This window comes from Ursus americanus, chromosome 2, assembly GCF_024610735.1.
Source record: "Ursus americanus isolate L20-20 chromosome 2, mUrsAme1.1.p, whole genome shotgun sequence".
Lineage (NCBI taxonomy): Eukaryota > Metazoa > Chordata > Mammalia > Carnivora > Ursidae > Ursus > Ursus americanus.
Window position 1 is genome coordinate 22,907,145 of NC_142128.1, and position 23,588 is coordinate 22,930,732.

The window sequence follows — 23,588 nt, forward strand, 5'->3', positions numbered from 1 at the left end:
CAGGTGCCAATGCCTCAGCCTTTGGGGGCGGCGGGGTTCTCAGTGCTAATTCAATTATAATCTTCTGCTTTCCAGCCTCATGGGCTTATGCCACTAGGAAAATCTCTTTCCTGTCATTTTAGTGGGGCCTCAGGAAGCCAATGGACCTAAATATGTGACTTCAGTGTACTATGCATAAGTTCACATTTCTTTAAGTTGAAAAAGCATTAGTTTGAAACCAAACGATCATACCGGTGACCAAGATTTTCTTAAGTTCTGGATCACAAAACATCTTTAACATGCATTATCTTCTTTGAGGCGGATGACAACTTCAAAGTATAAAGATTATTCTTTCTGTTTTATGGATGAGAAGAATCAGGGGAGGAAAAAAAAGGTTCACATACTTGAAAGCAAAAGGACAGCACAGGGCCAAATCTAGACGAAATTTTTTTTAAAAAATTACAATTTATTGGAAATATTAAAAATCAGGAGAACTCGCATTAACAAATCCAATTTCAGCAGCTCTTCAGAGACTGGAAAACGGGGCGACATGGCGCCCGCACACTTCTCATGGTGACAATCACTTGGAGCTCTATCCCAGCTGCTCCTTTCAGACAGAGCCTGGGTTCCCAGACAGCTGCTTCATCCGGGCAGCCACTCTGTCCCATGTTACTAGGAGGCATTTGAATTTGAGACCGGAAACAAAGAGACCACTTTATTTGAAAAGACAACATGAACTGAGTACATATGCAAACATAAACATATAACACAGGCCACTTCTCTGGGTCCCACCCAGAGTCCACCTTGTCTAGGTTAAACGGTTACCTTGAGACTAGAAACAGGAGTTAACAGGCACAAATCCATGCAGAGAATATCCATATTTTGTCTCTTTTCCCCCACACAAGCTGCATATACCTTTGTAAACGTGTTGATTTGTAAATCATGTCCAGTAGGGCAGAAAAATGTGCTGGGATGAAAGGAAGTCACTAAGACAGCAACGAGGACACTTTACCTGGCTTGGTTCCCCAAGTTCGCATTTGATGATGAATTCCCACAGTGCCTCAGGGGAAGGGATATTCAGATGCCCTGGGGTTTGGGATTTTTTTTTTCCTTCTTACATCCATAAAGTCTGCTTAAAAAAAAAAACAAAAACAAAAAACCTAAAGCAAACCCGAGAGGGACATTACACTCTAGTCTTATTTTAAATTTTATTCCCGGGATCCTCTAAATAACAGCGCCTTTCAAATCCTAGCTACAGCTAGCTAACCAGCAGGGTCACTGTTGAGAGTCTATCTTTCAAAACCTTGGTTTCTCCATCTATGATGGAAGATATGGGACTATATCCCAGACTGTTCTGAACCTCCACCTGCCCTTGATGATGGTCTCTGATGTCTTCCCAATTGGGCTGGAATGTCCTGGGGTTGTCTTTTGTTTTTGCGTGCCCAGAATCTATGGGAAAAAAAAAAAAAAAAAGATGCCCTAACCAGCTTTAGCAGGCACAAAACTAGGTTTTGAAGGTGGGAGAAGTTTTCCTACTGGCTCAGAAGGATCTCGGCCTCTTGCAGATCATTTGACTCTCACTGGTCCTGAATAAGCATTTGCTTAGCTATGTATCCAGGCCATCCCAGCCTCCTGGAAGATAAGGTGGCTGAGTTAAGGCCATGGAGGTGGGTGGGTTGGAACTGGAGGAGTGACATCACAAGCCAATTCAGACAACAAATTGTTACTGGTTGGAAGACTTGGCGCCTCGGATTAGGTGCTGTGACTAGGGCTGGCTCTCCATTTGCTCACACGTTTACCGTTTATCGAGTGCTCACTCTGCCAAGGCACTGTGTTTTTGAGCACTGAAAGCTGCAACGCTGAGACAGCTTCTGGCTTCAGAGCACACTATAGTGACCCTTAGTCAAGGACTGGAGCCGGAGTTGGCAAACTACTGCCTAGGCAGCCTGTTCTGGTAAATAAAGTTTTATTGGAACACCAGCCAAGCTCATTCATTTAGGTACTGTTCCTTGGTGTTTCTTCACAACAGCAGGGCTGAGTAGTTACAACAGAGACCCTATGACCTACAAAGCCTACAATATTTACTATCTGGCCTTTTACCAGAGGTAAGAGATAAGTTACAATCAAGCTGCTTCTCATGTACATTTACCATATGCAATTTAACTAGATGCACGGGTTTAAAATACACAGATGAAAAACCTAACACAAGCCAACTTTCTTGACTGGCTGCAAATGAAAAAAGGGTGATCTGTCCCAACCTGTAAAGGAAGCTTGTTGTGGTGAATCCATATGCAAAAATGAGGGATACTGTAACTTACAGGTGGTCTAAAGGATTTTTTCCAAGGGCAACTCGGAGTCGGCTTGATTTTTTCCACCTGTGCACACCCTGAACTTTAGAACCAAAGGTTCAGATGCTGGCCCAGGTTCAGGACTCCACAGCACTTAACAGTATTGTGCTGAAAGAGCTGTTTTAATGGACAGATAAGAACGGTTTCTATGCCACATTCTGCTTGTTTGGTTTTCACTTTTTAACACAGAAAGAGAGGCTGCTTTAGCACCTGGGCTTGATCAAAGCAGTGTCTGTTCTTTGCCTTGACACACCGGCTGAAATCATACTGGTATTAAATCTTACTCCTTTTAAGGGGAAAGCTCATGAAATGCAGAGCCACATCCTGGCCCTGGGGAAACTACTGGAATTAGTTAAGTGTTTATAGTTCTTGCCCTCTCTTCCTCAAACATCTTAGATAAATCTCAAGGGGCCGCTGCTGAAATCGTACTGCTGCAATTTACAAGAAAATCAGCCCAGCTTCAAGCAGAAAATGGCAAGGACAGGGGTTGGGGAACAGAGCCTACATACGAACGTCAGATGCTAAGAAAACACAGAGGAACACTGTACAAAGTACTTTAGTTACACTGTGGATGCTGCCACTGAGATGCGAAGTATGTGTCTGCTTGGAGGAAAGGCTCCAATTCCAAATTTCGGTTCTTACACGTAAAATGTTTGAGGCGCACCCACTTCCACACTAGCTAAGTTAGAGGTAGTAAATGTGTGCATACGAAAAAAATCCAATCTGTTTTCTAAAGCCCACTGCAGAAAGCATGCTAAAAAACGGAATTTGGCTGTATTCCAGAAAATCAGTTGCATTTGGGAAGGAAATTAAACTACAAGATTAGCAAACGGTTAGTGTGTGGGCCTTTGCCAAGAACGGAAGGGGGCTTGGGTACCGTACAATCTCACATCCACAGAACGATGCCATGCATGCTTCCAAATGCTCTGAGAAGTATGGCTTTGCACTAAGTCATGATAATATGCACCCCAAGGAAAATTAATTTGCAGCTCTACCTTCCCCATTATGATTCAGGAAACAAGTTCTGTGGGCCTGAGATTTCATTTCAGTAGAGCCTGAAAAAGCTGGCGAATAAAGCCCAAAGCCCTATTTTTCTAATTCATGGCAGAAAAGCACTTTCTTATATCTCATGACCCCCCCCCCCCAAAAAGCTCAAAACAATACGCTGGTTCATTGGGCTGCTTTTTCAATCCCCACTCCCCAAGATACTGCCCTAAGGGACAGCTGCAGAGTCTTCGCCAATAGCAAAGACATTTTCAAGAGTCAAAAAACGAAATACAAAAGTTGATTTACAACACAGTAAAAATACTTGCTCTTTCCCGCCAAAAAAACCCTAAAGAAGTCAATAAGTCTTTTCCCTCCCCGTCTTAGCCTTTTTGCTTGGGACTGGCCGGCAGTGTTTTCCTGGCAAGCTATTCCTCCATCTGCGCCCAGGCCTCCTCCGCCTTCTCGTAGTACTGGTTGGCCAGCCGGCCCTTCATGGCTTCCATCGCTGCCTCGGCTGCCTGTGTGTACAAGTCGCCTGAAGAAGAGCAAAGTGGGGCACAAAGAGGTGAACCACCTGTCATTTTTGCCAGTCCCGTGTCCCAGACCCCTTCCTGGGAACAGCCATCCTGAGCTCCTCATCCTCTTACCCCCGCCGTGGAACCTGGGTGGGCACGTGATTCAAGCCTAACCAATCAAAGCACTCTCCCCATTCCCACTTGGCCATAGGGACTTCCATATAGCCAATCAGACATCCAGACATAGACACAGCCAATCAGAGTAAGCCATCTCAATGAGCTCAGTGATTGGTTTAGGGGTGGGTGGGGGGATTCCATTTGAACCAATGAGAATCGGGCTGAGGATTTTTACAAGACTAATTAGGAGGAATGCATGAAAGGGGAAGAAATAAAGATTATTAACAGCCTCGTGTCAGTTCTGGAGAGTTTTGCTTCCAAGGAAATCTGTGCAACGTGTACAAAAACACTTGGTTTTCAGAGTTTTTTGGATTTAGAAATTTCAAATAAGGGATTCCAGAACTGCATTATTATTTGCTTAGGGGTTGTTGTTGTTGTTTTTTAATACCACCTTAAAAAACACTTTTGAACTTTTAAATTTAGGATCATCCTACGAAATCAGGAGTCCAGTATGTTTAATATGTAACAGAAAAAATATATATATAACATGCAGGTCAACTGATGAATGGATAAAGAAAATGTGGTGTATTTACAGGATGGAATATCGTTTGGTAATAAAAAGGAATGGCATACTGATACATGTTACAACATGGATGAACCCTGAAAACATGATGCTAAGTGAAGGAAGCCAGATACAAAAGGCCACATATTGTATGAGTCCATTTATATGAAACATCTAGAACAGGCAAATCCATACAGACAGGCAGTAGGTTGGTGGTTTCCAGGGACAGAGGGAAGAAATGGGGAGTCACCGCTACCAGGTGATGGAAATGTTCTGAAATTAAATAGTGGTGATGGTTGCACGATATGATAAATATATTAAAAGCCACAGAACCATACACTTAAAAATGGTGAATTTTATGTAATGAAATGTCAGTTCAATTTTTAAAACTGTAGAAATACCAAACTCCTAATATGTAACCATTAAAATAAAAATGTTCATCTGCATACCAGCTCCATAAAGCCCCCTCCTAAACCAGCACCACGTGGGCATCCAGCCCGGCACACAGGGCCAGTAGGAATCTTTCTCCTCTCCAAGGAATGAAGAGACTCAGTCTTGTGTCTTGCTGTAATTCCCACTGAGACAGGCACTATGGCCCTCCTGGCCTAGCCCTGTCCCCACACAGGGGCTGGTTCATCAGGCCCTACCTGATCTCTGTGGGTCCTTCTCCAGTCCGCAACCGCCGGTGAACAGCATCTCAGCCTCCCTGGCCAGCAGCGTGTACCGAGGCTCATCCTGCATCCCGTCATACTCACCGCCCTCGTCACAGTCTGTCATCTCCAGGGCAGTGTTGTACCAGTGCAGAGCCTCTGGCCAGTCTTGGGACCTTCCAGGGCATACAAGGGAAAAGTCAGAAGTTACCAAGGAAATGGGCAGGAGGGAAGAGGCCCATCAGCAGGAGGGACAAGTCAGGGATCCCAATGGGGCCACCACCTATGATTCATGACCCACAGTACCCAATGCTACCACATCTAAGGGGTGTCATTCACATTGTACATTTACGTATGAAGACATCTGTCAGGTAGCTTTCCCTAGCAAGATTGGTATATTACACAATTTTCCAACAGATGATGTACAGTATCTTGAGGAAGGGGGCATTTTTTTTAGTAAGTACAAAATCACACTATGGGCTAGCATTAGCAGTGGCTGGGACACCAGCCAATCTGCCCTATGACTCAGGCAGGAAAAGAGGTGGGTGGGGAACCCTTTGCCAGGGCCTCCAGAACCACCCAAGCTAACAGCAGTCCCTCAGCCCCATCTTATCCTCTGCCTGTGCTGGCCAGCTCTGGCTCTCCTCCAGCACAACACAGGGCTCTCCCCAGAGCAGTGGGCTTCTCTCTCTGGCTCTGCCCCTCTACCGTCAATTCTTTTTCCCTACTACAGCACAGGAACAACCAAGCCATCGAGGGCAGACACAGGTTCCATGCAAATCTGAACAACATGAAATAAAGAGCAAACAGGGCAGCGGGCTTTTTCTTGGAGTGTACTAACTAAGCATGTGAGTACTATTTATAGCACATCAGGAAAGAGCAAAGAGAAATGCAGATAAGAAAGTCTATGGGTCTCGTGAAATATTCCAAGAGCCACAGCTCCCATGATTTGCTGGCCTCTCCTCTGAGGCCCTACCTGACCTGGCTCCACCTGTCCACACTCTCATTAATCTCCTTCCATGCCGAACTGGCTGGGCCCTCTTCTCCTCCCTGAACATGCCAGACCCTGTCTGCCCCTGGGCCTTCCCACCTGCTGCTCCCTCTGCTTGGAGCATTCATTCTTCGTCCTTCCATACCTGACTCCTCATCCCCTCAACCTCAGCTCATACATCACCTCTTTGGAGGCACCATCCCCAAACACCCCATTTCCCACAATCACCTCAATCTGTAATTCTGTTTACTTATTCACTTGCGTATCACGGTTTCCCCTGGCTAGGACATAAACTCCGAGAAGCCTGGAACTTTGTTTTGTCCACTGCGGCATTCCCAGGGCCTGGCAAATAGCTCAGCCTCCCTCAATGTCTGAAGGAAGAAATGTGAACACGTGGCTGGCTGGGATGGGATTCGGGAGATGACACTGATTCCATTTTATTTCATAGAAAGGACCAATAATTTGAAAATTACCAGTGACATACCTGACAAACTAGGGTTTTAACAGTGGACTGGAAGTCACTGAGCTACATGATCTCACTCTTTTCAGCTTTCACCCTCCCCAATCTAGAAGGGCAAAGCAGACCTGCCTCAAACACATTACATGGGAAAGAAGAGAAAGGGCCTAATCTCTCCCTGCCCACCCCCACCCGACTCTACACCCAGTGGTGAGGGTGCCCACCCTGCCTCGGAATTTCCAGTGACTTTTTCTTCCCGTGTTAAGTGGTAACTTCTGAGAAGGTTGAAACCACATAAATGCAAATTTGGGCCTACATGGGGCCCTGCCTTACCCAGAGCTGGCCCTTAATTAACGCTCCCTGAATGGAAGAGGCTGGAACTGCTTGGAATGAGGAAGAAGAATAAGAAAATGACTATAGCAGAAGCTATAAAAGAAAATTGTGATAGATTTAACTACACGAATATTAGAAACCAGTTGCCCCAAACCCAGTACAATGGTCGAGTGGAACATACGCTCCCCCTCCCCCCAGAGTAATGGCAGCCATCCCTGAAAAACATTTTTTTTTAAAAAGAGAAGCATATGCCTAGGAGTTGATAGCCTTAATATTAAATAATTCTTAACAGGGGCGCCTGGGTGGCTGAGTCGGTTAAGCGTCTGCTTTCAGCTCGGGTCATGATCTCCGGGTCCTAGGATCGAGCCCCACATCGGGCTCCCTGCTCAGTGGAGAATCTGCTTCTCTCTCTCCCTCTGCTGCTCCCCCTGCTTGTGCTCTCTCTCATTCTCTTAAATAAATAAATAAATAAATAAATAAATAAATAAATAAATAAATAAATAAATCTGAAAGAAAAATTCTTAACCAATCAAAAATAAAACAAAACACTATCATCCCAAGTAAAAAGTAAACAAAAGGCATAAGGAGAAAACATACAAGAGCAAAGACTTCCTAAAGACCCCAGAGACAAATCTTCAATGTCCAGCTCCAGGCCCTCCCACCCATGCTGGGCTCCCCCACGGCCATCAACGGGCATCACACATGTTGGCATTTGACCTGACATAACCATGTCATGTTGTTTTGGTTCACCTCCTCTCCACGCCAGTCCACTGAGGAGCAGGCCAATGCATAGTACACTGGAGAAAAGGGGAGAAGACCCAAGATTTGGCCCTGTCACTTGCTAGCTATCTGACCACGGGCAAGTCCCCTCACTTCTCAGAACTAGTCGAGTCATCCACGTAACGGGGCTAAAAGACCTGCCCTGTCTGCGTCAGGGAGAAGTGTTGGTTCATTCATTTGACTACTAAGCCAGGCCCCACGGTAAGCGCTGGGATTAGAGAGATGCAAGGAGACCTGATTCTTGCTCTCAATGAGATATAATCACAGATATGAAGGTACGGTCCAAATAGAAGGGGGCATTATTGTCACACAGCAGATATCTGATCCGTTTTTGGGCTGCATGATATGCAGAACAGGAAGGATGTCACGTAGCGAGACATTTTAAATACTGAGAGCTGGATATGACACAGCCACAGTCCTGATGTTCCCTAAACCCAGGGAAGGGAGATGAGACCTTGGCCCAAAGAGGGGGGAAGGTCCAGTATAAACAATAAACGTGCCCACCTGCTCCCATCCAGGGAGCCAGGGGCTCCTGAGGACAGCAGGAGTAGCTGTGATCCAGTGGGGGCCACAGGGCTGAGCAATGGGTCCCATGACCAGTTTCATTCCACCAAACAGTCTCCACTGCTGGGACCTCTGGGACTTCCCACTGGCTAAGCCAAGAAAATGAGGTGAAGCTCTCTTCCTCCCACTGCAGAAAGCAGTCCTGGCCCCCGAGCCGAAGGAGACAGCTGGAAAAGTGCCGGCACCTGCAGAGTCGTGGCCTCCAGGAGACTCAGAGCCACTCTGGAAACTCACACCAGGCCTAAGCCACCGTTGGAGCTCGCTCCCCTCCCACCTCTCCCTCTCCGAAGTAAGAAACAATAAAAATAAAAGTAGAGGGGCGTCTGGGTGGCTCAGTTGTTTAAGCTACCACTTTTGATTTCGGCTCAGGTCACGATCTCAGAGTCGTGGGCTCCATGCTCATCAGGGAGTCTGAGATTCTCGCTCTTCTTCTCCTTCTGCCCCTCCCCCACACACTCTCTCTCAAAAAAATAAAAATAAATAAAAGTGTTCTTTAAAAAAATAATAAATAAAAGTAGAAAGAGAAAATTAAATCACCCTTAATCCTATCATCTAGGGACAACCACTCTGGATCGAAAGCAAATCTTTTTACATAATGGTTAAGAGGTCCATCATTTATCTCACGCTGAATCTGCCAGGCACAGTGAGAATTACAGGCATCATCTCAATTAACCCTCACACAACCACCCTGGGATACAGTTTCTTTAATTATTCCCATTTCACACCATGAAGAGACTGAGATCAGGGAGGTGAAATATCTCGTCCACCGTAGGAGCCTGGGACTGGGGAACCCGGGTCTGTGCTGCTACTGAGGGGAAACCCCCACCCGCAGCCCAACATCCCACCAGCTCTGCCTGAGCGACAGCCACAGTACCTGTCTGGGCTGAGGTTCTGGCCCGTGTCAAAAGCCCGAGCCACCAGGATCATGGACTGTCTGTCGCCAGCTTCAGCTGCCTTCAGTAAGTATTCGAATCCTTTGGTTTTATTCTCTTCTGAATCCTGTCAATACAAACCAAAGAGGGGGAGAGAGACAGAGATGCGGCAGGGAGGAATGGAAGCTTAGTCTACTCTTTTTTTTTTTTTTTTTTAAGATTTTAATTATTTATTTGAGAGAGAGAGAAAAAGCAAGAAGCAAGTTCCCTGCTCAGCAGGGAGCCCGATACGGGACTCGATCCCTGGACCCCGAGATCATGAATCTGAGCCGAAAGCAGGCATTTAACCAACTGAGTCACCCAGGCACCCCAGCTTAGCCCACTCTTGCTCACTGTACTCCATTTGCTCCAATTCCTCCAAGAGCCACATCGTCTCCTGCCTCCAGTAGGGCTCCCCGCTTCCATTATTTAAAAAGTTCTTATTTTTATGTACTTATTTTTTAACATTTTCTTTTATTGAGATGTAATTCACATACTGTACAATTCATCCATTTAAAGCACACAATTCAGTGGGTTTTAGTATATTCACAGAATGTGCAACTATCACCATTATCAATTTCAGAATATTTTCATCAGCCCAAGAAGAAACCAAAACACCATACCCCTCCACCATCACCTCCCAAATGCCCCATCCCACCCAGCCCTAAGTAACCACTAGCCTACATTCTGTCTCTAGAAATCTCTCTATTCTGGACACTGTATATACCATCATACATTATGTGGTCTGCTAGCACTTGCTTCTTTAACTTAACCTAAAGGTTTTAATGTATCAGTGCTTTGTTCTTTTTATGGCCAATTAACATTCCATTGTATGGATATATGACATTTTATTCATCAGTTGGTAGACGTCTGGATTGTTTCCACCTTCTGGCTATTGTGAATAATGCTGCTATGAACATCTGTTACGAGTTTTCACATGGATGTGTGTTTTTATTCTCTTGGGTAGATACCCAGGAGTGGAGTCGCTGGGTCACATGTACTCTATGCTTGGCCTTTGGAGGCGCTGCCCAACTGTTTCCCACCGTGGCTGCACCCTGTTACATTCCCACCAACACTCCCCACTCCTACCTGCTTCCATGCTGCTCCCCCAAGATCCTTCCCATCGCAGCGGCCACAGAGATGCTTTTAAAGACCAAGTCAGGTCATAGTACTCTATCAAAAGCTGCTCTATGGCTTCTTCCCTTACTCAGAGACAAATCCCAAACCCTCCTATCAGCCCACCAGGCCCTTCTCAACCTTTGGGCTTCAAGAAGACCACCTGTTGTCCCCATATCCATTCTCCTCCACCATATTTTTGCCAGCACATGGCTGAAAAGCTAAAAACTACATTTCTCAGCCTCCCCTGTAGCCAGAATCTGTGTCCTAACACGAGAAGTCTGTCCAGCCCCTCTGTCACATTCCCTGTCGTATTTTTTTCCCCAGCATATCAGAACAATGCCCGGCACAGGAAGTGCTCAATAAAGGCTACTTATTTTTAATTCTGTTGGAAAGATTCTTATTTGTTAATTATGGTCTGTACGACATCCTTTCCCACCTGAAAAGTTTGCTCCATGAGAGCAGGAACCTAGGACAGTGCCAAGTGTAGGAGACTTTCAAAAAACGTGTGGAATAAATGCATGTCTTAGCAAAAACAACAACAGCAACGCAAGTTCCAAAGGAGGGGGTCACTGGAGAAAGTGGGTGATGGGCTTTCTAGAGCGCACAGCGGCTTCTCAGGGTGCATGCCCATCGTTTTACTTGCTAAGCCATAAGCCTGCTGGGACACAGCTCACTTCCTTCCGGCCTGCCCTGTCCTAACCACAAAGCTCTGTCCCACCACACTCCTGCTAGTGGAAGCTGCCAGAGTCCATCCTCCAGAGAAAGGCCTTCAGGATGCCTAAAGATGGGGAAACTGAAATGGCCTCTCGATTCCTTTACAAGGGTGCCAGGGTGTGGTGTGTGCAAACAGCCTGAGGTCACAAGGAGACTTGCCCCCCAGTCCTGGCCCCTCACCACTCATCCTGGGCTCTGAGATTCCTTTCTGCAGGCCTCAGATCCTTCTGAGCGTCCTCTCTGTGCCAGGCTTGCAGGCGGATGCTGGGGGAATGGGCCTAGGCTGCTGTACGTCACTCTCATGACAGCTGACTGTGAAATTATCAGGAAGTTTTTTTGTCCTTAAAGATTTTACTTATTTATTGTTTTTTTTTTTTTTTTTTAGAAAGGGAGAGCGGGGGGAGAGGCAGAGGGAGTGGGAGGGAATCTTAAGCTGGCGCCATACCTAGTACAGAGCCAGCTCGGGCCTCTATCCCACAACCCCGAGATTGTGACCTGAGTCGAAATGAACGCTTAACTGCTTCATCAAGTGCATAACCAACTGAGCCACCCAGGCTCACCCCTAAAGGTTTTATTTTTAAGTAATTTCTACATCCAACATGAGGCTTGAACTCACAATCCCGAGATCAAGAGTCATGTGCTCCCCCGACTGAGCCAGGCGCCCCTCTACAGATCAGAGTTTGATTGTTCTTTTTGATGAAAACAAAGGGACGGAGAAAATATTGATAATGCAGGTTAAACTTAAAAGTGTGTCACATCTGTAATCATGACACTAACACAGGAAATTGAAGACCCATTTCTCAGTATTTAAAACTATTATCTGATTCAGCAAAGAAGTTGCTCAGGTCAGCGGCAAATAAAGTTCCAGCTCTGACCGTCCTGTCACCTCTGTTCCCCCTGCCTGGACGGCTCACGTCCTGCACTCTGCCTGGCTGACTCCCACTCAGCTTTAGGGTCTAACTCAGAGGGTACCTTATTCATCTGTTCCGCAAGCGTACATTGAGTATGTACTGTGTGTCGGGCTCTGTTCTCACTACTGAGGACACAGCTGGAACCTGGTATCAGGAAGCCTCCCTTGACCCTGGGACACCCACTCGGGGCCCCTCCCCACCTGCCTCCCCCAGTATCTTCTGCTTTTCCCATCACGCCCGGTCGTAACTGCTTGGAAACCTACTGTCACCTTGTACTCGTCCTCCAGGGGCAGAGCCCAATCCCGCCAGTTTCAGCTAACCGGCAAGAACCTGGCCCTAACTTGTGTTCAGGAAGTTTCTGGGGCACACACAAACTTGCAGGATGGGGAGGATGATGACGGAGCACCCCCGTGGCTGGGTCCCTGCCACCCCTCACCTTCAGAGAGACGTCGGCCAGGATGTGGTGCGGCAGCTGTGAGCACATGAGCCCCAGGCCCACGATGGCCTCCAGTTCGCCCAGGTCGGCTGCGTGCTCCAGGTGGAAGACGGCCGACTCGCGGTCCCACTCCTCGTCCTTCTCGCAGAAACGCCCACCCTCGTGGTAGCGCACCATGGCCAAATGCACCTGCCACACAGACACCTGGGTGTTGGCCCAGCTGCCTGGGCAGCTCCACCCCCGGGCACCCCGGCAGCCTGCAGGAGGAAGCGAAGAGTGGAGCAGAAGCATGGGCCGGGCTTTGGGTCAGTGGCAAGAGGGCTCTGAGACGGGCATCGCAGGTACCTTTCCCAGAATGGACTTCCCGATTTTCTTCTCCAGGTCCAGAGCATTAAGCCTTTGCACTTCCAGGGCCACGGCGGAAGGTCTCGGCAGGTGGAGGCGGGACGGGTTGAGGAGATTCCACTTCTCCACGCAGACCTGCAGGAGAGACCGGGGCCCGGAGTTTATAGGTCAGGGAATGAGGGGCAGGGATGCAGGCGCCATCACCAGCCGTCGGCCGCTCCTACTGCATGAACCTGGCTGGCAAGACGCAGGGAGCAAACCCTGAAGGTATCAAATTTTCTTGGACAAACATGGCTCCACTTCTAATCCCTCAAATCCTACCAATTTATGGGCGCTGTGGGGATATCCTAGTACAAAGGCCAGCCGACGCACTGCAGCAGTTCAAAGCGTTTCGCTCTCATTTCTCAAGCAGGCTTTGCTTGGGAGGCTGGACCCTAAGCTGCCCCCTTGGCCTGTGACCCATGCAATGCGCCAGAAAAGCCTGACTTCAGACCCTGCAGCAAATCCACTCCGCTTTCCTCTGTGCATCAACAGGATGCTTTGGGGGATGGGTTTTGAAAACCACATCTTGTTCCCGGCTAAAGACACTGTCTTCCAAAGGTCCTCGCAGGACAGAGCCAGGCAGCCGCGTGAACGTGAACAATAACCATCCTGCAGTGCACAGGGCACCCCCGCCCATGACCAAGAAGGGCCCAGCCCAGAAAGTCAACGGCACCACGGCTGAACCACCCTGCTCCACACCATGCTGAGACCCTGTCCCACGTGGTAAATCAATACCGCATGGTGTAAATGACCCGTGTAGTAATACTTGCCTGCTAACCCGGCGAAAGCTGCTTAAGATCTCGGTTTTCTCATTCGTAAATGGGGATGAATAACATTAGCCTGTCTCATTGGGTGGTTGCAAGAAGTTAATTAACTAATGCTATGAGGTTATGTGGGCATGACTTTGACACATGAGCTGTGGCCCTTACCACCCCCGCCTCCCCAGGAGGGGCTATCCTGCTCTTCTCTATTCCTCTCCACAGGTGCCCTGCCCAGGCCAAGGGATCAAAAGTATTTGCCAGGGGGACTGGCTCCTTTGCAAAATCTTCCTTTAGTTGGTGTGTGAGGTGCCTGGGCAGACAGCAATGACAGGAGAGGAAAAACAGAGGCTGGAAAAGGCAAGCACACAGCCATGACAAGGATGCCCCAGGGCGCATTACCCGTCCGGAGCTGCCCAGGCTGTCTTCGTCTGACTCGTACCTCCGGTTACCGTTGGAGTGGCCCTGAGGGAAGAGGAGGGTGGTGAGCCACACAGCAGCTCTCCCTCCTAAGAACAGGTCCCTGCCTCCCCTCCAGGGGAAACCTTCTACGGGACAGGCCCGGCCACCCCCCCTCCCCATAGGACCCTCCTTCCAGGGGACCCTCCTCCGAAGGGACAGGCCTGTCCCCTAGGAAGGGCAGCTGGAACTCCTGTGTGCCAAGCAGAGAAGATGCAGGGTAACAAGCAGGACCGATAGGCTGGTGTGCCCACAGCCTTGCCCTCACCCTGTGTGCACAAATGGAAAGGACTCAAGGCACAGGATCGTGGCAGATGAGCACCAAGAAAACCTCCTTCCTCTTACCAAAGCTCCCGTAACAGTCTGACTTGCAGTAACAAAGCTGAGACCAAAGGGCCGCCCGCAAGACAGGTGTGAAGGCTCAGACTCAACTCTGGCACAGGGCAAGACCTCTCAGTGGAAGACACCGCCAGAGCCACCCTCATCAGGACGCTGCTGGGTTGCCTTGAAACCCCGCCCTCCCCAGGGAGGCCGGAACACCACGTGTGGAGCTGGGCCCTCCCACCTACTCCAATAGGTCATTCTGACCTATTATCCAGCATCCTCTCCACCCACCAACCAGAGGTTCCAGCTTTGCCCTAAGAGTTGTCCAACACTTTCAACCCTAATCCCCCACACTTGTCCCCTTACTAAACTTTCTGGTCCACATGACCCTGTTTTATCCTCTGCCCTGCATTTAGTTTTATCTGAAACGATCTCGTGCATCTGTTTACCTCTTACGTTCGTAAGACCCACTCATGTGTCCCTCCACCCTTCCATCCTCCTGGACCATGAGGCAATAAATACTCTGGTCTCATTTCTTGGGGGTTTCTTACATGTTCGCGGGGCTCTGGGTCATCCAGCTCACCCCGCTTCTCACTGGGGTATCCACTGTCTCCACTGTTTTCAGAGTCCTGTGGAGAGAAGATGGTCCTAGGGTCTCAGTGGTCCTCTGAGTGGTAGTGGTTTCTGGATGTCCCAGCCATGTGCTCTCTCTCCTTTGTCTATCACCTCAATGAACATTCTCTTCCCTCTGCCCTTGCTGGGTGGGTGACAAGGGAGCAGTATAAAGTAGTGGCAGAGAGCCTGGGCTCTGGAGGCAAACTGGGCATGTCTGAGCTTTGTGACTTGCCTGCTGGGCCCTGAGCAGCAGTTTCCTTAGCCACGGGATTCCTATAGCACCTACATCCAAGGATGAGGATGAAGTGAGGTGTTACCCACTGAGAGTGGACCACAGGAAGTGCTATTATGAAGAGCCGCTCACTCATTCCACAGGCAGAAAAACAAAGGCTGGTTTGTAAGATATGACCCAAGGACACCAGTGTAGCACTGAGAGCAATATTTACTATAGTGAAGCCCTCTGCCAAAACAAGGACCTATTTTTTTATCCTTCTAGATAGTTCAGGATCTCTAAAACTTCACTCATTGCACTGGTGGGTTCCGGCCATCTCCGCATGTCACCTGCATCACTATCCAGCTCATACTTTCATGCTTCCTTCTCCATCCTACTCAGAAGTATCCCCACTTTCCACTAAGAACAGAGAATACTAAGATGAACTCCCAGGCACCTATCACCCGGCTTTGTCAGCTCCTAACATTAGGCCTTAGTTACTTCAGATTTTTTATTTTTTAATTTTTTAAAAGATTTTATTTATTTATTTTAGAGAGAGTGAGAAAAAGATCATGAGCTGGGGGAGGAGCAGACAGAGAGGGAGCCCGATGCAGGGCTCGATCCCAGGACCCTGGGATCATGACCCGAGCTGAAGGCAGATGCTTAACCGACTGAGCCACCCAGGCGCCCCACATCATTCATTTTTAAATGAAATGAAAACATTACTGCTAAAATCTAGACCTCTTGTGCACCCTTCCCTACCCTCAACCCCTTCCCACTCCAGGTAAAACCACTTTCGTGAATTCATACTTCCTAATTGTCTATAGATAAGCCATTTTCTTTTACTTAAATAAATACGTATTTAAAAGAGGTTGGTGTCACCAGCGTAAATGGATCTCTCTCCTAGGCAGGCGGGAGCCATGCAAACATGCACAGTAGAATCCTTGGCCTCTGGTCTGGCCAGCAATCCCACCACCCTGATGAGCTGCATATCGTGAAAAGGCCCTGCCCTTGTATCTAGAACTATGGATTTCTCTTCCACCTCCCCCAAGGCTTTTGTTCTGTGTGAACTGAAAGGCTATTCTGGTTTCTTTTTTAAAAAATATTTCAATTTTTAAAATTGAGATGTAATTTACAGACATTCGACTGAATCGTGTGGCATGCTGAGTGAAACGCTGTTTTGGAAATGGAGAGCAGGCCATACCCAGAAGCTCCCAGTAGCTGGCTCCTTGCAACACCCCCTCCCCCCGCCACCCACTACCTGACCTTGGGCCCCTCCTCCCACCCTTTGGACTGAGTCCCAAGCTGAGCAACAGAAAGCCTGCTCATACCCTGGCTCTGCACTTCTCGCTCTGGGACCCCGGGCGAGGAAGCCAACCTTTCCACACCTATTACCTCATCTGAGAAATGGGGGGAATACCCACACCAGGGTGGAGCAAAGAAGCAAAGTACAGTAGTACAGAGAGTGGGTCTGAGGCCAGGTGGCGTGGATTTGAACCGTGGTTCCATCACTGAATGACAGTGGGCAAAAGTGGCTGTACCTTTCTGTGCCTCAGTGTCCTCATCCTAAATCAGGGATCATGAGAGCACTGCCCAGGCAGCTGCTGAGATCGGGGATAAGAAGCAGGCAGCTGAGGGACAGATGGGAGACAGGCTTTTCACCTTACTAATCTTTGGTACCTTTCCTTCTTCAACCATGAGAATGTGTGAGCTACTCTGAAACTCTAAAATTTATTCTAAGTCTAGAATGAAATCTACTATAAAAGGAATAAAAAGGGGCACCTGGGTGGGTCGGTCGGTTAAGCGTCTGCCTTTGGCTCAGGTCATGATCCCAGGGTCCTGGGATCGAGCCCCAGGTCGGGCTCCCTGCTCATCAGGGAGCCTGCTTCTCCCTCTCCCGCTTCCCTTGCTTGTGCTTTCTCTCCGTCAAATAAATAAATAATATCTTTAAAAAAAAAAAAAGGAATAAAAAATGATCTACCTCATAGGTTGTTGGGGCTTAAAGGAGAGTATCTATCAAGCTCTTTTTTTTTTTTTTTTTAAAGATTTTATTTACTTATTCGACAGGACAGAGACAGCCAGCGAGAGAGGGAACACAAGCAGGGAGAGTGGGAGAGGAAGAAGCAGGCTCACAGCGGAGGAGCCTGACGTGGGGCTTGATCCCATAACGCCGGGATCATGCCCTGAGCCGAAGGCAGACGCTTAACCGCTGTGCCACCCAGGCACCCCAGTATCTATCAAGCTCTTAAAACAGTGTCTGCCCATAGTGACAATTCCATAATGTCAGCGACTCTTATTTTTTTCTTCCACTCAAAAACGCTGAAAAGCAGTCAAGAGTGACTTGAATCTTTGGAGCAATCCCAGGGTGTAGCTTCAAGTGCACCTGAGGTCTGTGCAAGGGCGACATCTCAGCCCAGTCTGTTTTTAAGATTCCTATGAGTTTTTATTTTGACACCGTAATTTGGTTTGTGTAAATGCGGATGTGACTCCTTCAGCTTCCTACCGCGGATCAGCCAGAGGCTGCTGGAAACCTGTCCTGTTTATCCAGCCTGAGAGCATCACATCGGACCGTGCTGTAAGATACTCGTCTGAAACCCAGGAGTGCTCCCTCTCCCAGGATCGCTATCCACAGGCACATGGCCAGACCAGCCCAGGGCTGAGCTCGCTCAGCATCTACCAGAAGGTTGCACTGTTGCTAATTTGGATTCCCTTTTCTTTAACCGTCTCCAGGAACGGCGATGGAGCCAGCTCCTCTCAGAGGACACCACTGCCCTGGGCAGGAGGCTGAGAGTTTTCTGCATTCCTCTGTGCTCCCCGGAGCAGACCTGGCTCTGAGGATTCAGCCTTGGTCCTGACTAGGAGTGAGTCCATTCCTCCCCGCCCTGCTCCCCTGGTCCCGCTCCAGCTTACCCGGTGGTTGTCCAGATGGTCGTGGTCTCGGGGTGCCATGTTGTCAAGGTCACTGAACACAGGCCAATCTGGGCAAGAGAAAACAGAGATAAGGCACCAGCTCCGCCAGAACTGTTTATAAAACACCAACTACAGCCTAGAACTGAATGCACCTGCCACCAGGCCTTTTTTCATTTTAAATTTTTTTAAGAAGATGCAAAAATGGGAAAAGAATGTTGTCGGCACCTGGGGGGGCTACCGTTCTTCCTCAAGAATTTATTTAGAGTTGGGGCACCTGGATGGCTCAGTCGGTTAAGCGACTGACTCTTGGATTTCAACTCAGGTCATGATCTCAGGGTCATGAGATTAAGCCCTGGATTGGGCTCCGTGCTTGGCACAGAGTCTCTTTGGAAATCTCCATCTGCCCCCCGCCCCGCTCTCTAAAATAAATAAATAAATCTTAAAAAAAAAACAAACAACTTATCGAAGTTGTAATGCAAATATACTTGTGCAATGTGCTTAGAGGGAACGTACCTGGGCCCCGGCTGGCCTTCAGTGAGGTGCAGGTGTGAAGGAACAACCGCCATGTGTCTATTTGGGGCCCAATGAGTAGCTACAAGTTGGGGAAGCCTCAGATGGCTTCTGGTGGTTCCCAGTTTCAATCTCCCGCCCTGAACTTCCACAGCCAAATCCGGCTTGTTTCCTTTTTTTAACGTGGTTTTTAAGAATGGTTTTTCCATTTTAAAGTGGTTGAACATTTTAAAAGAATGGTATCTTGAGATATGTGAAAATTACATAAAATATACAATTCAGTGTCTTTATTGGACCAAGGCCACGCTTGTTCACTTGAGTACCATGGCCACGTCATGCTGCTAATGCAGAAACCGTACGTCCCACAAAGCCTAAAAGATTTACCCTCTGGCCATCTAAGAAAATTCTGTCAACTCCTGCTTCAAACTATACCCAAGATCCTCTAGTGGAAATGTCCAAAAGGCTTGACATTTGACACTAAAATCTTCCTCTTCTGCTCCTCTGTGGCCTCACCCAGCTGCATGAACGGCCACACCACCCTTGAAGTTCTTTGGATCAAACCCCCGGAGTCAGCCTTGCCTCCCCTCTTTCCTGCAGACCCCACGTCCACAGCAGCAGCAAACTCTGTCACTTCAATTTCGGCTCAGGGCGTGATCCCCGAGTCCTGGAATCGAGCCCCACATCAGGCTCCTCCGCTGGGAGCCTGCTTCTTCCTCTCCCACTCCCCCTGCTTGTGTTCCCTCTCTCGCTGGCTGTCTGTCAAATAAATAAATAAAATCTTAAAAAAAAAAAAAAAAAAAAAAAGGATTGTTTTCCGCCTCTGACCTATTCATATGATGTTCATCAGTTTCCTAATGTGGAACAGCTGTCAGATGCCTGCAAAAACCCTATTTGATTATGACGGAGTAGTCTCTTAGGATACTACTAGCTTTTTTTCATACCTCATTTAGAATTTCTATATTGTGTATTTATTTATAAGTGAGGTTGGAACATAGGTTTTCTTTTTTCGCTGTTTTGTTAAATTTTGGTATAAAGGTTTAGCTAGTTTCATAAACACACCTTGTTTTCTAAAATAGGGGTTGTTTTTCTAGCATTCGGATGACTTGTATCTTGAAAATTTATTCAATGAACTGACTCATAAAACCATCTGGGCCATGACCCTTTTTGGTTACCATATCTGATTTACTAACATAAGTGAAAGCCAGTTTAGCGGTGTCCCTTCTGGTGCTTGTCCCCTCCAAGCACGATGACCAGGGACCAAAACATCACTCACGGAGGTGGTCCAGTTTCTGGCTGTGTGGTGTGGCCGAAGACGGGGAGGAAGGGAGAGAGTCAAAGGTCACGTCACTCATGTTCTCATCTCCAGAGTTCTCTGAAAGGCGAAGAAGCAGTGGGGGGCGACTCCCAGAGAGGGTCCTTACTCGGGGGCTCCCACACTTTTCCTCTGTCCCCCTCAAGATGGTCTTGGCCGATTGCTGGAGAAGTAACAGGGACACCCGTGTCACGCAGGAGCTTTGGGGAGTGAAGGGCTCTTCCAGTAGCATGTTGTTCACCTGAACCCCGAGGCCCTTTCAGTCAACAGCTCCCATACGTGCCTGTTTAGGGACTGGCAGGAAATCTAAAAATAATCAGTGGGGGATTAACCCAAAGGCCTCTAAAAAGGGGCATCTGGCACAGGAGCTCAAAGCCAGCCAGCATTCCCAAAGTGCTGACCATACTCTACAGCCCTGAGCTGGGGAACACCCGCCACCATACATCGAGAATCCCAAGCTGGTCTTTGCCAACAGTCTCTTGTAACTGATCAAGGTATTGGGGGAGGGGGCGGGTACATCCTGGACATAGTAAGGTGTCCAAAGAGCCAGGTCCAAGTCGACTCCAGCCATTTTTCAACATGCCACACAAATACACATACCACACAACTCTCTGTCTCTACACACTTGGTCTCCTCACTGTGGTCAAAAGAGGTCCAATCAAGCAGACCCCAGTTACTGTGTTAGTGGGGACACTTGGAAGGGCTTTGTGCACTGATCTGAGAACGAGGCGCACAGATGAGGCTGAGATCCTTCTGGCCCTGAAACTCTTCAAGTAAGCATCACAGGGCCTGGGCTGCCATCACAGAGAAGGAGTTTACTGGCCTGGCAGCAGAAGGGCCCGGTCCCTCCGAGCAGGTTCCCACTGGGCACCCACCAGCAGCTTGGTGTTCTGATTCACGGCATCCCTCTCTCTTGGCGAGAGGTCAAAGGGAGCGAGGCCCATGCTCTTGCAAATCCGGTTGCAGGCATGAGAGTAGAAGAAGAGCGCCATTCCCCGAACACCTGCAGACAGAGCAGGGGAGTCTGCTTTGTGACAGAGGTGGGGCAGCACCGGGCACCATAAACGTGGCAGGGGCAGGCGTCGAACACGCTGACGTGGCGGGTGTCAGGCGTCCCAAGCTTCCATCCCCGCCATCTTAGAAAAGCCAACCTACCGCCTCAGTGGGTTTCCCTGGGCACACGAAAAGCTGGGAGACTTGGGGGGCAGAGGGAGTGTGGTCTCCATGGAAACGAGCTGGCTTTCCCCACCTACCTAGATTGCCATCTCCAAAGTCAGTGCCCTTCTCGGTGTGGATCTGCGGGTCAGTGTAGAGGTCGCCTACACCCTGGATGTCTACCACAATCAGCTGATGTCCAGAACGCTCAAATGTGAAGTGGCTGAAGGCCTGGGGGTAGGGCAGGGGGGAGACAGGTATAGTAAGGTGACCGACCACAAGAGACCAGGCTGTGGTCTACTGGACACAGGTCAGCCGCCACCGAGAAGGGGCTGCAACACCCCAGCTCTGCCCATGGTGGGGCCTTTCTCTGCAAGGAGAGGTTGTAGAGAGGAAAGGATAAAGGGAGGAGCCCTGTTTAATCCTGCAGGGACCTTAGGTCTGCGCACGGAAGCTGGCTGGGTGGTCCTGTTTCAGAATCTACCTCAGGGGGGCTCCATGAGGCTGGAGGACCCTCTGGGGGTGAGACTCACACCCACAGGGACCCTCCCCTCCAGGGGCCTCACCTGTGGTGTCAGACGCATGTTGTCATCGCGAACAAAGCCTGAGTTGGAGTTGTACTTGATGTACTTGCCCTCAATATAGTGCTCCAGGTGGAAGAGAGGCTTGCCCGGTCTGTCCTTCAGCTCCACCACGCACATCTGCATGATGTCCACCTGGGGGGAGGGGAGCAGGTCAGGCAGGAGCCGGGCGGCCCTCGCCGCCGACGGCAGATCGGAGCAGAGGGCTCGGGAGAAGCCAGCCTGCACGGGCTCCAATCCTGGCTCCGTCAGTTATCAGCTCTCTGCAGAGAAAGCTGCCAACCGTCCCCAGAACCCACTCTCCCCTTTCCTTTTGAGAATGAAAACCCCTATGATGGCCTAAATGCGTCTCCCCAAAATTCCTATGTTGACATCCTAACCCTCAAAGGTGATGGTATTAGGTGGGACCTTCAGGAGGGGATTAGGTCATGAGCGAGGAGCCCTCATGAATGGGACTGGTGCCCCGATAAAAGTGACCACACAGAGCCCCTTCACTACTTGCATGTGAGGACACAGGAAGACGACACCGGCGAGGAACCATGGGAGGGACCTGACCAGAATGTGACCATGCTGGCACCCTGATTTTGGACTTCCCAGCCTCCAAAATTGTAAGCAATGCATTTCTGCAGTTTTTAAGTTGCCCATCCGTGGTATTTTGTCAGAGCAGTCCAGAGGGACTAAGACACCGCCCATGTGAGTTCTAACACGACGCACAGCCATCCAGTAGGAATGATGCGGCCTGGCTTCCCTGGGGGCTCGGTGCGGCCATGTGACCAAGCCCGGCCAATGGGAAGCAAGCAGCCCCGATGCTGGAACTCCAGCCTGCCCCCCCTCCTCTGGCCAACCAGAGGCTGTAGAGCGGACATGTGCCAGGGAGGCTAACCTGGCCACATAGCCCACGGCCACACCCCAGAGGAAGGCAGGACAGAAGAACCAACCAGGCTTCTGGATGACTTCAGGAGGCATGGCACCAGCCCACCCTGAGCCCGCTCACCAAAGAGGGACTGTCCGATGAGAGAGAGAAAACCAGTTGCACTGGCACACGTTTATGGGCCTGTAGGCTAAGCAGCTTAGCCCATGCCTTATATTAATACCGTGAGTGTGAACCAACTGTGCCTCAGCTTCCCTGCCTGTGGAATGGGGATCTCGCACTCGGTGTGAGGATGAAATCTGGTGACACATGAAAGAGTCTGTCAACATTTGCTGATGTTAATATTACTAGCAGACACCACTTTAGAGCAGTATACACCGAACCATAAAGGGTGGTTCTCTCCCTGCAACGGGGAGGTATGGGGAACTTAGACATTCCTTGCTGAATTTTTTACCAAGCACATGTTTCATCTATATGCAGAAGGAAATGTGGGGTTGGTAAGACCTGAGACATTACCCACGGCACCCCATCCTCCCCTCAATGACACCCACAATAGAAGGATCCAGGTCTGTGTTTCCCAAGGAAACAACCATCCGAGGAACTGTCTGGCTGGGTCACTAAACAGGCAGACAACAGCTGTAGAGGCTGAGGAGGCCCCGAGCTGAGAACTGCCCCAAACGTGGCCTCAGTTCCGAGAACCAGCCTAAGGGGGAGGAGCAGCTGGTTATCAGAGGTTCCCACCCCAAATATGGCTCTATCCCTGTACGAAAGTCTCTGGCAGGGCCACCTGCTTGGCCAGTGGGCTCACTGGGAGAGGAGTAGCTGCAGGGGTGCAGCCAGCAAGGGATGGCCTGCTCCTCCTCAAACAGCTACGTTCTTTTCCCTTCTTCAATTCCACTGGCCACATTATTCACCGAGCACTTACGCACTGCGAGACAGACTGAACAAGGCACAAAATCCCTGCCCCTGGGGGAGAGAGGCAACCCAAATATTAACTACAGGAACAAGACTCTTTCGGACAGGGCTAACTGCTCCAAGCAAAAGAAACTAGAACAGACAGAATGACGCGACAGAGGACAAAGTGGGAGGGCTACTTCATATAGGATGGCCCGGGGAGGCCT

General features: G+C 49.2%; 1 protein-coding gene across 6 annotated transcripts in view; it reads right to left on the reverse strand.

The window, feature by feature from the left end:
- Positions 1-679: 679 nt before the first annotated feature.
- The window catches only part of EEF2K (eukaryotic elongation factor 2 kinase), a 73,668-nt gene continuing 50,759 nt past the window's right edge, over positions 680-23,588 (reverse strand). For all 6 annotated transcript variants that reach the window (XM_045776430.2, XM_045776429.2, XM_045776427.2 and 3 more), the window contains exons 7-18: positions 21,582-21,731; positions 21,114-21,246; positions 20,736-20,863; positions 19,822-20,023; positions 18,039-18,106; positions 14,854-14,931; positions 13,922-13,984; positions 12,720-12,854; positions 12,375-12,563; positions 9,158-9,282; positions 5,156-5,334; positions 680-3,849 (exon numbers count right to left, since the gene is read on the reverse strand). In XM_045776430.2, the coding sequence (XP_045632386.2) occupies positions 3,740-3,849; positions 5,156-5,334; positions 9,158-9,282; positions 12,375-12,563; positions 12,720-12,854; positions 13,922-13,984; positions 14,854-14,931; positions 18,039-18,106; positions 19,822-20,023; positions 20,736-20,863; positions 21,114-21,246; positions 21,582-21,731 (1,560 nt within the window). In that variant the 3' untranslated portion in view covers positions 680-3,739. The remainder of the gene's footprint in view (positions 3,850-5,155; positions 5,335-9,157; positions 9,283-12,374; positions 12,564-12,719; positions 12,855-13,921; positions 13,985-14,853; positions 14,932-18,038; positions 18,107-19,821; positions 20,024-20,735; positions 20,864-21,113; positions 21,247-21,581; positions 21,732-23,588) is intronic.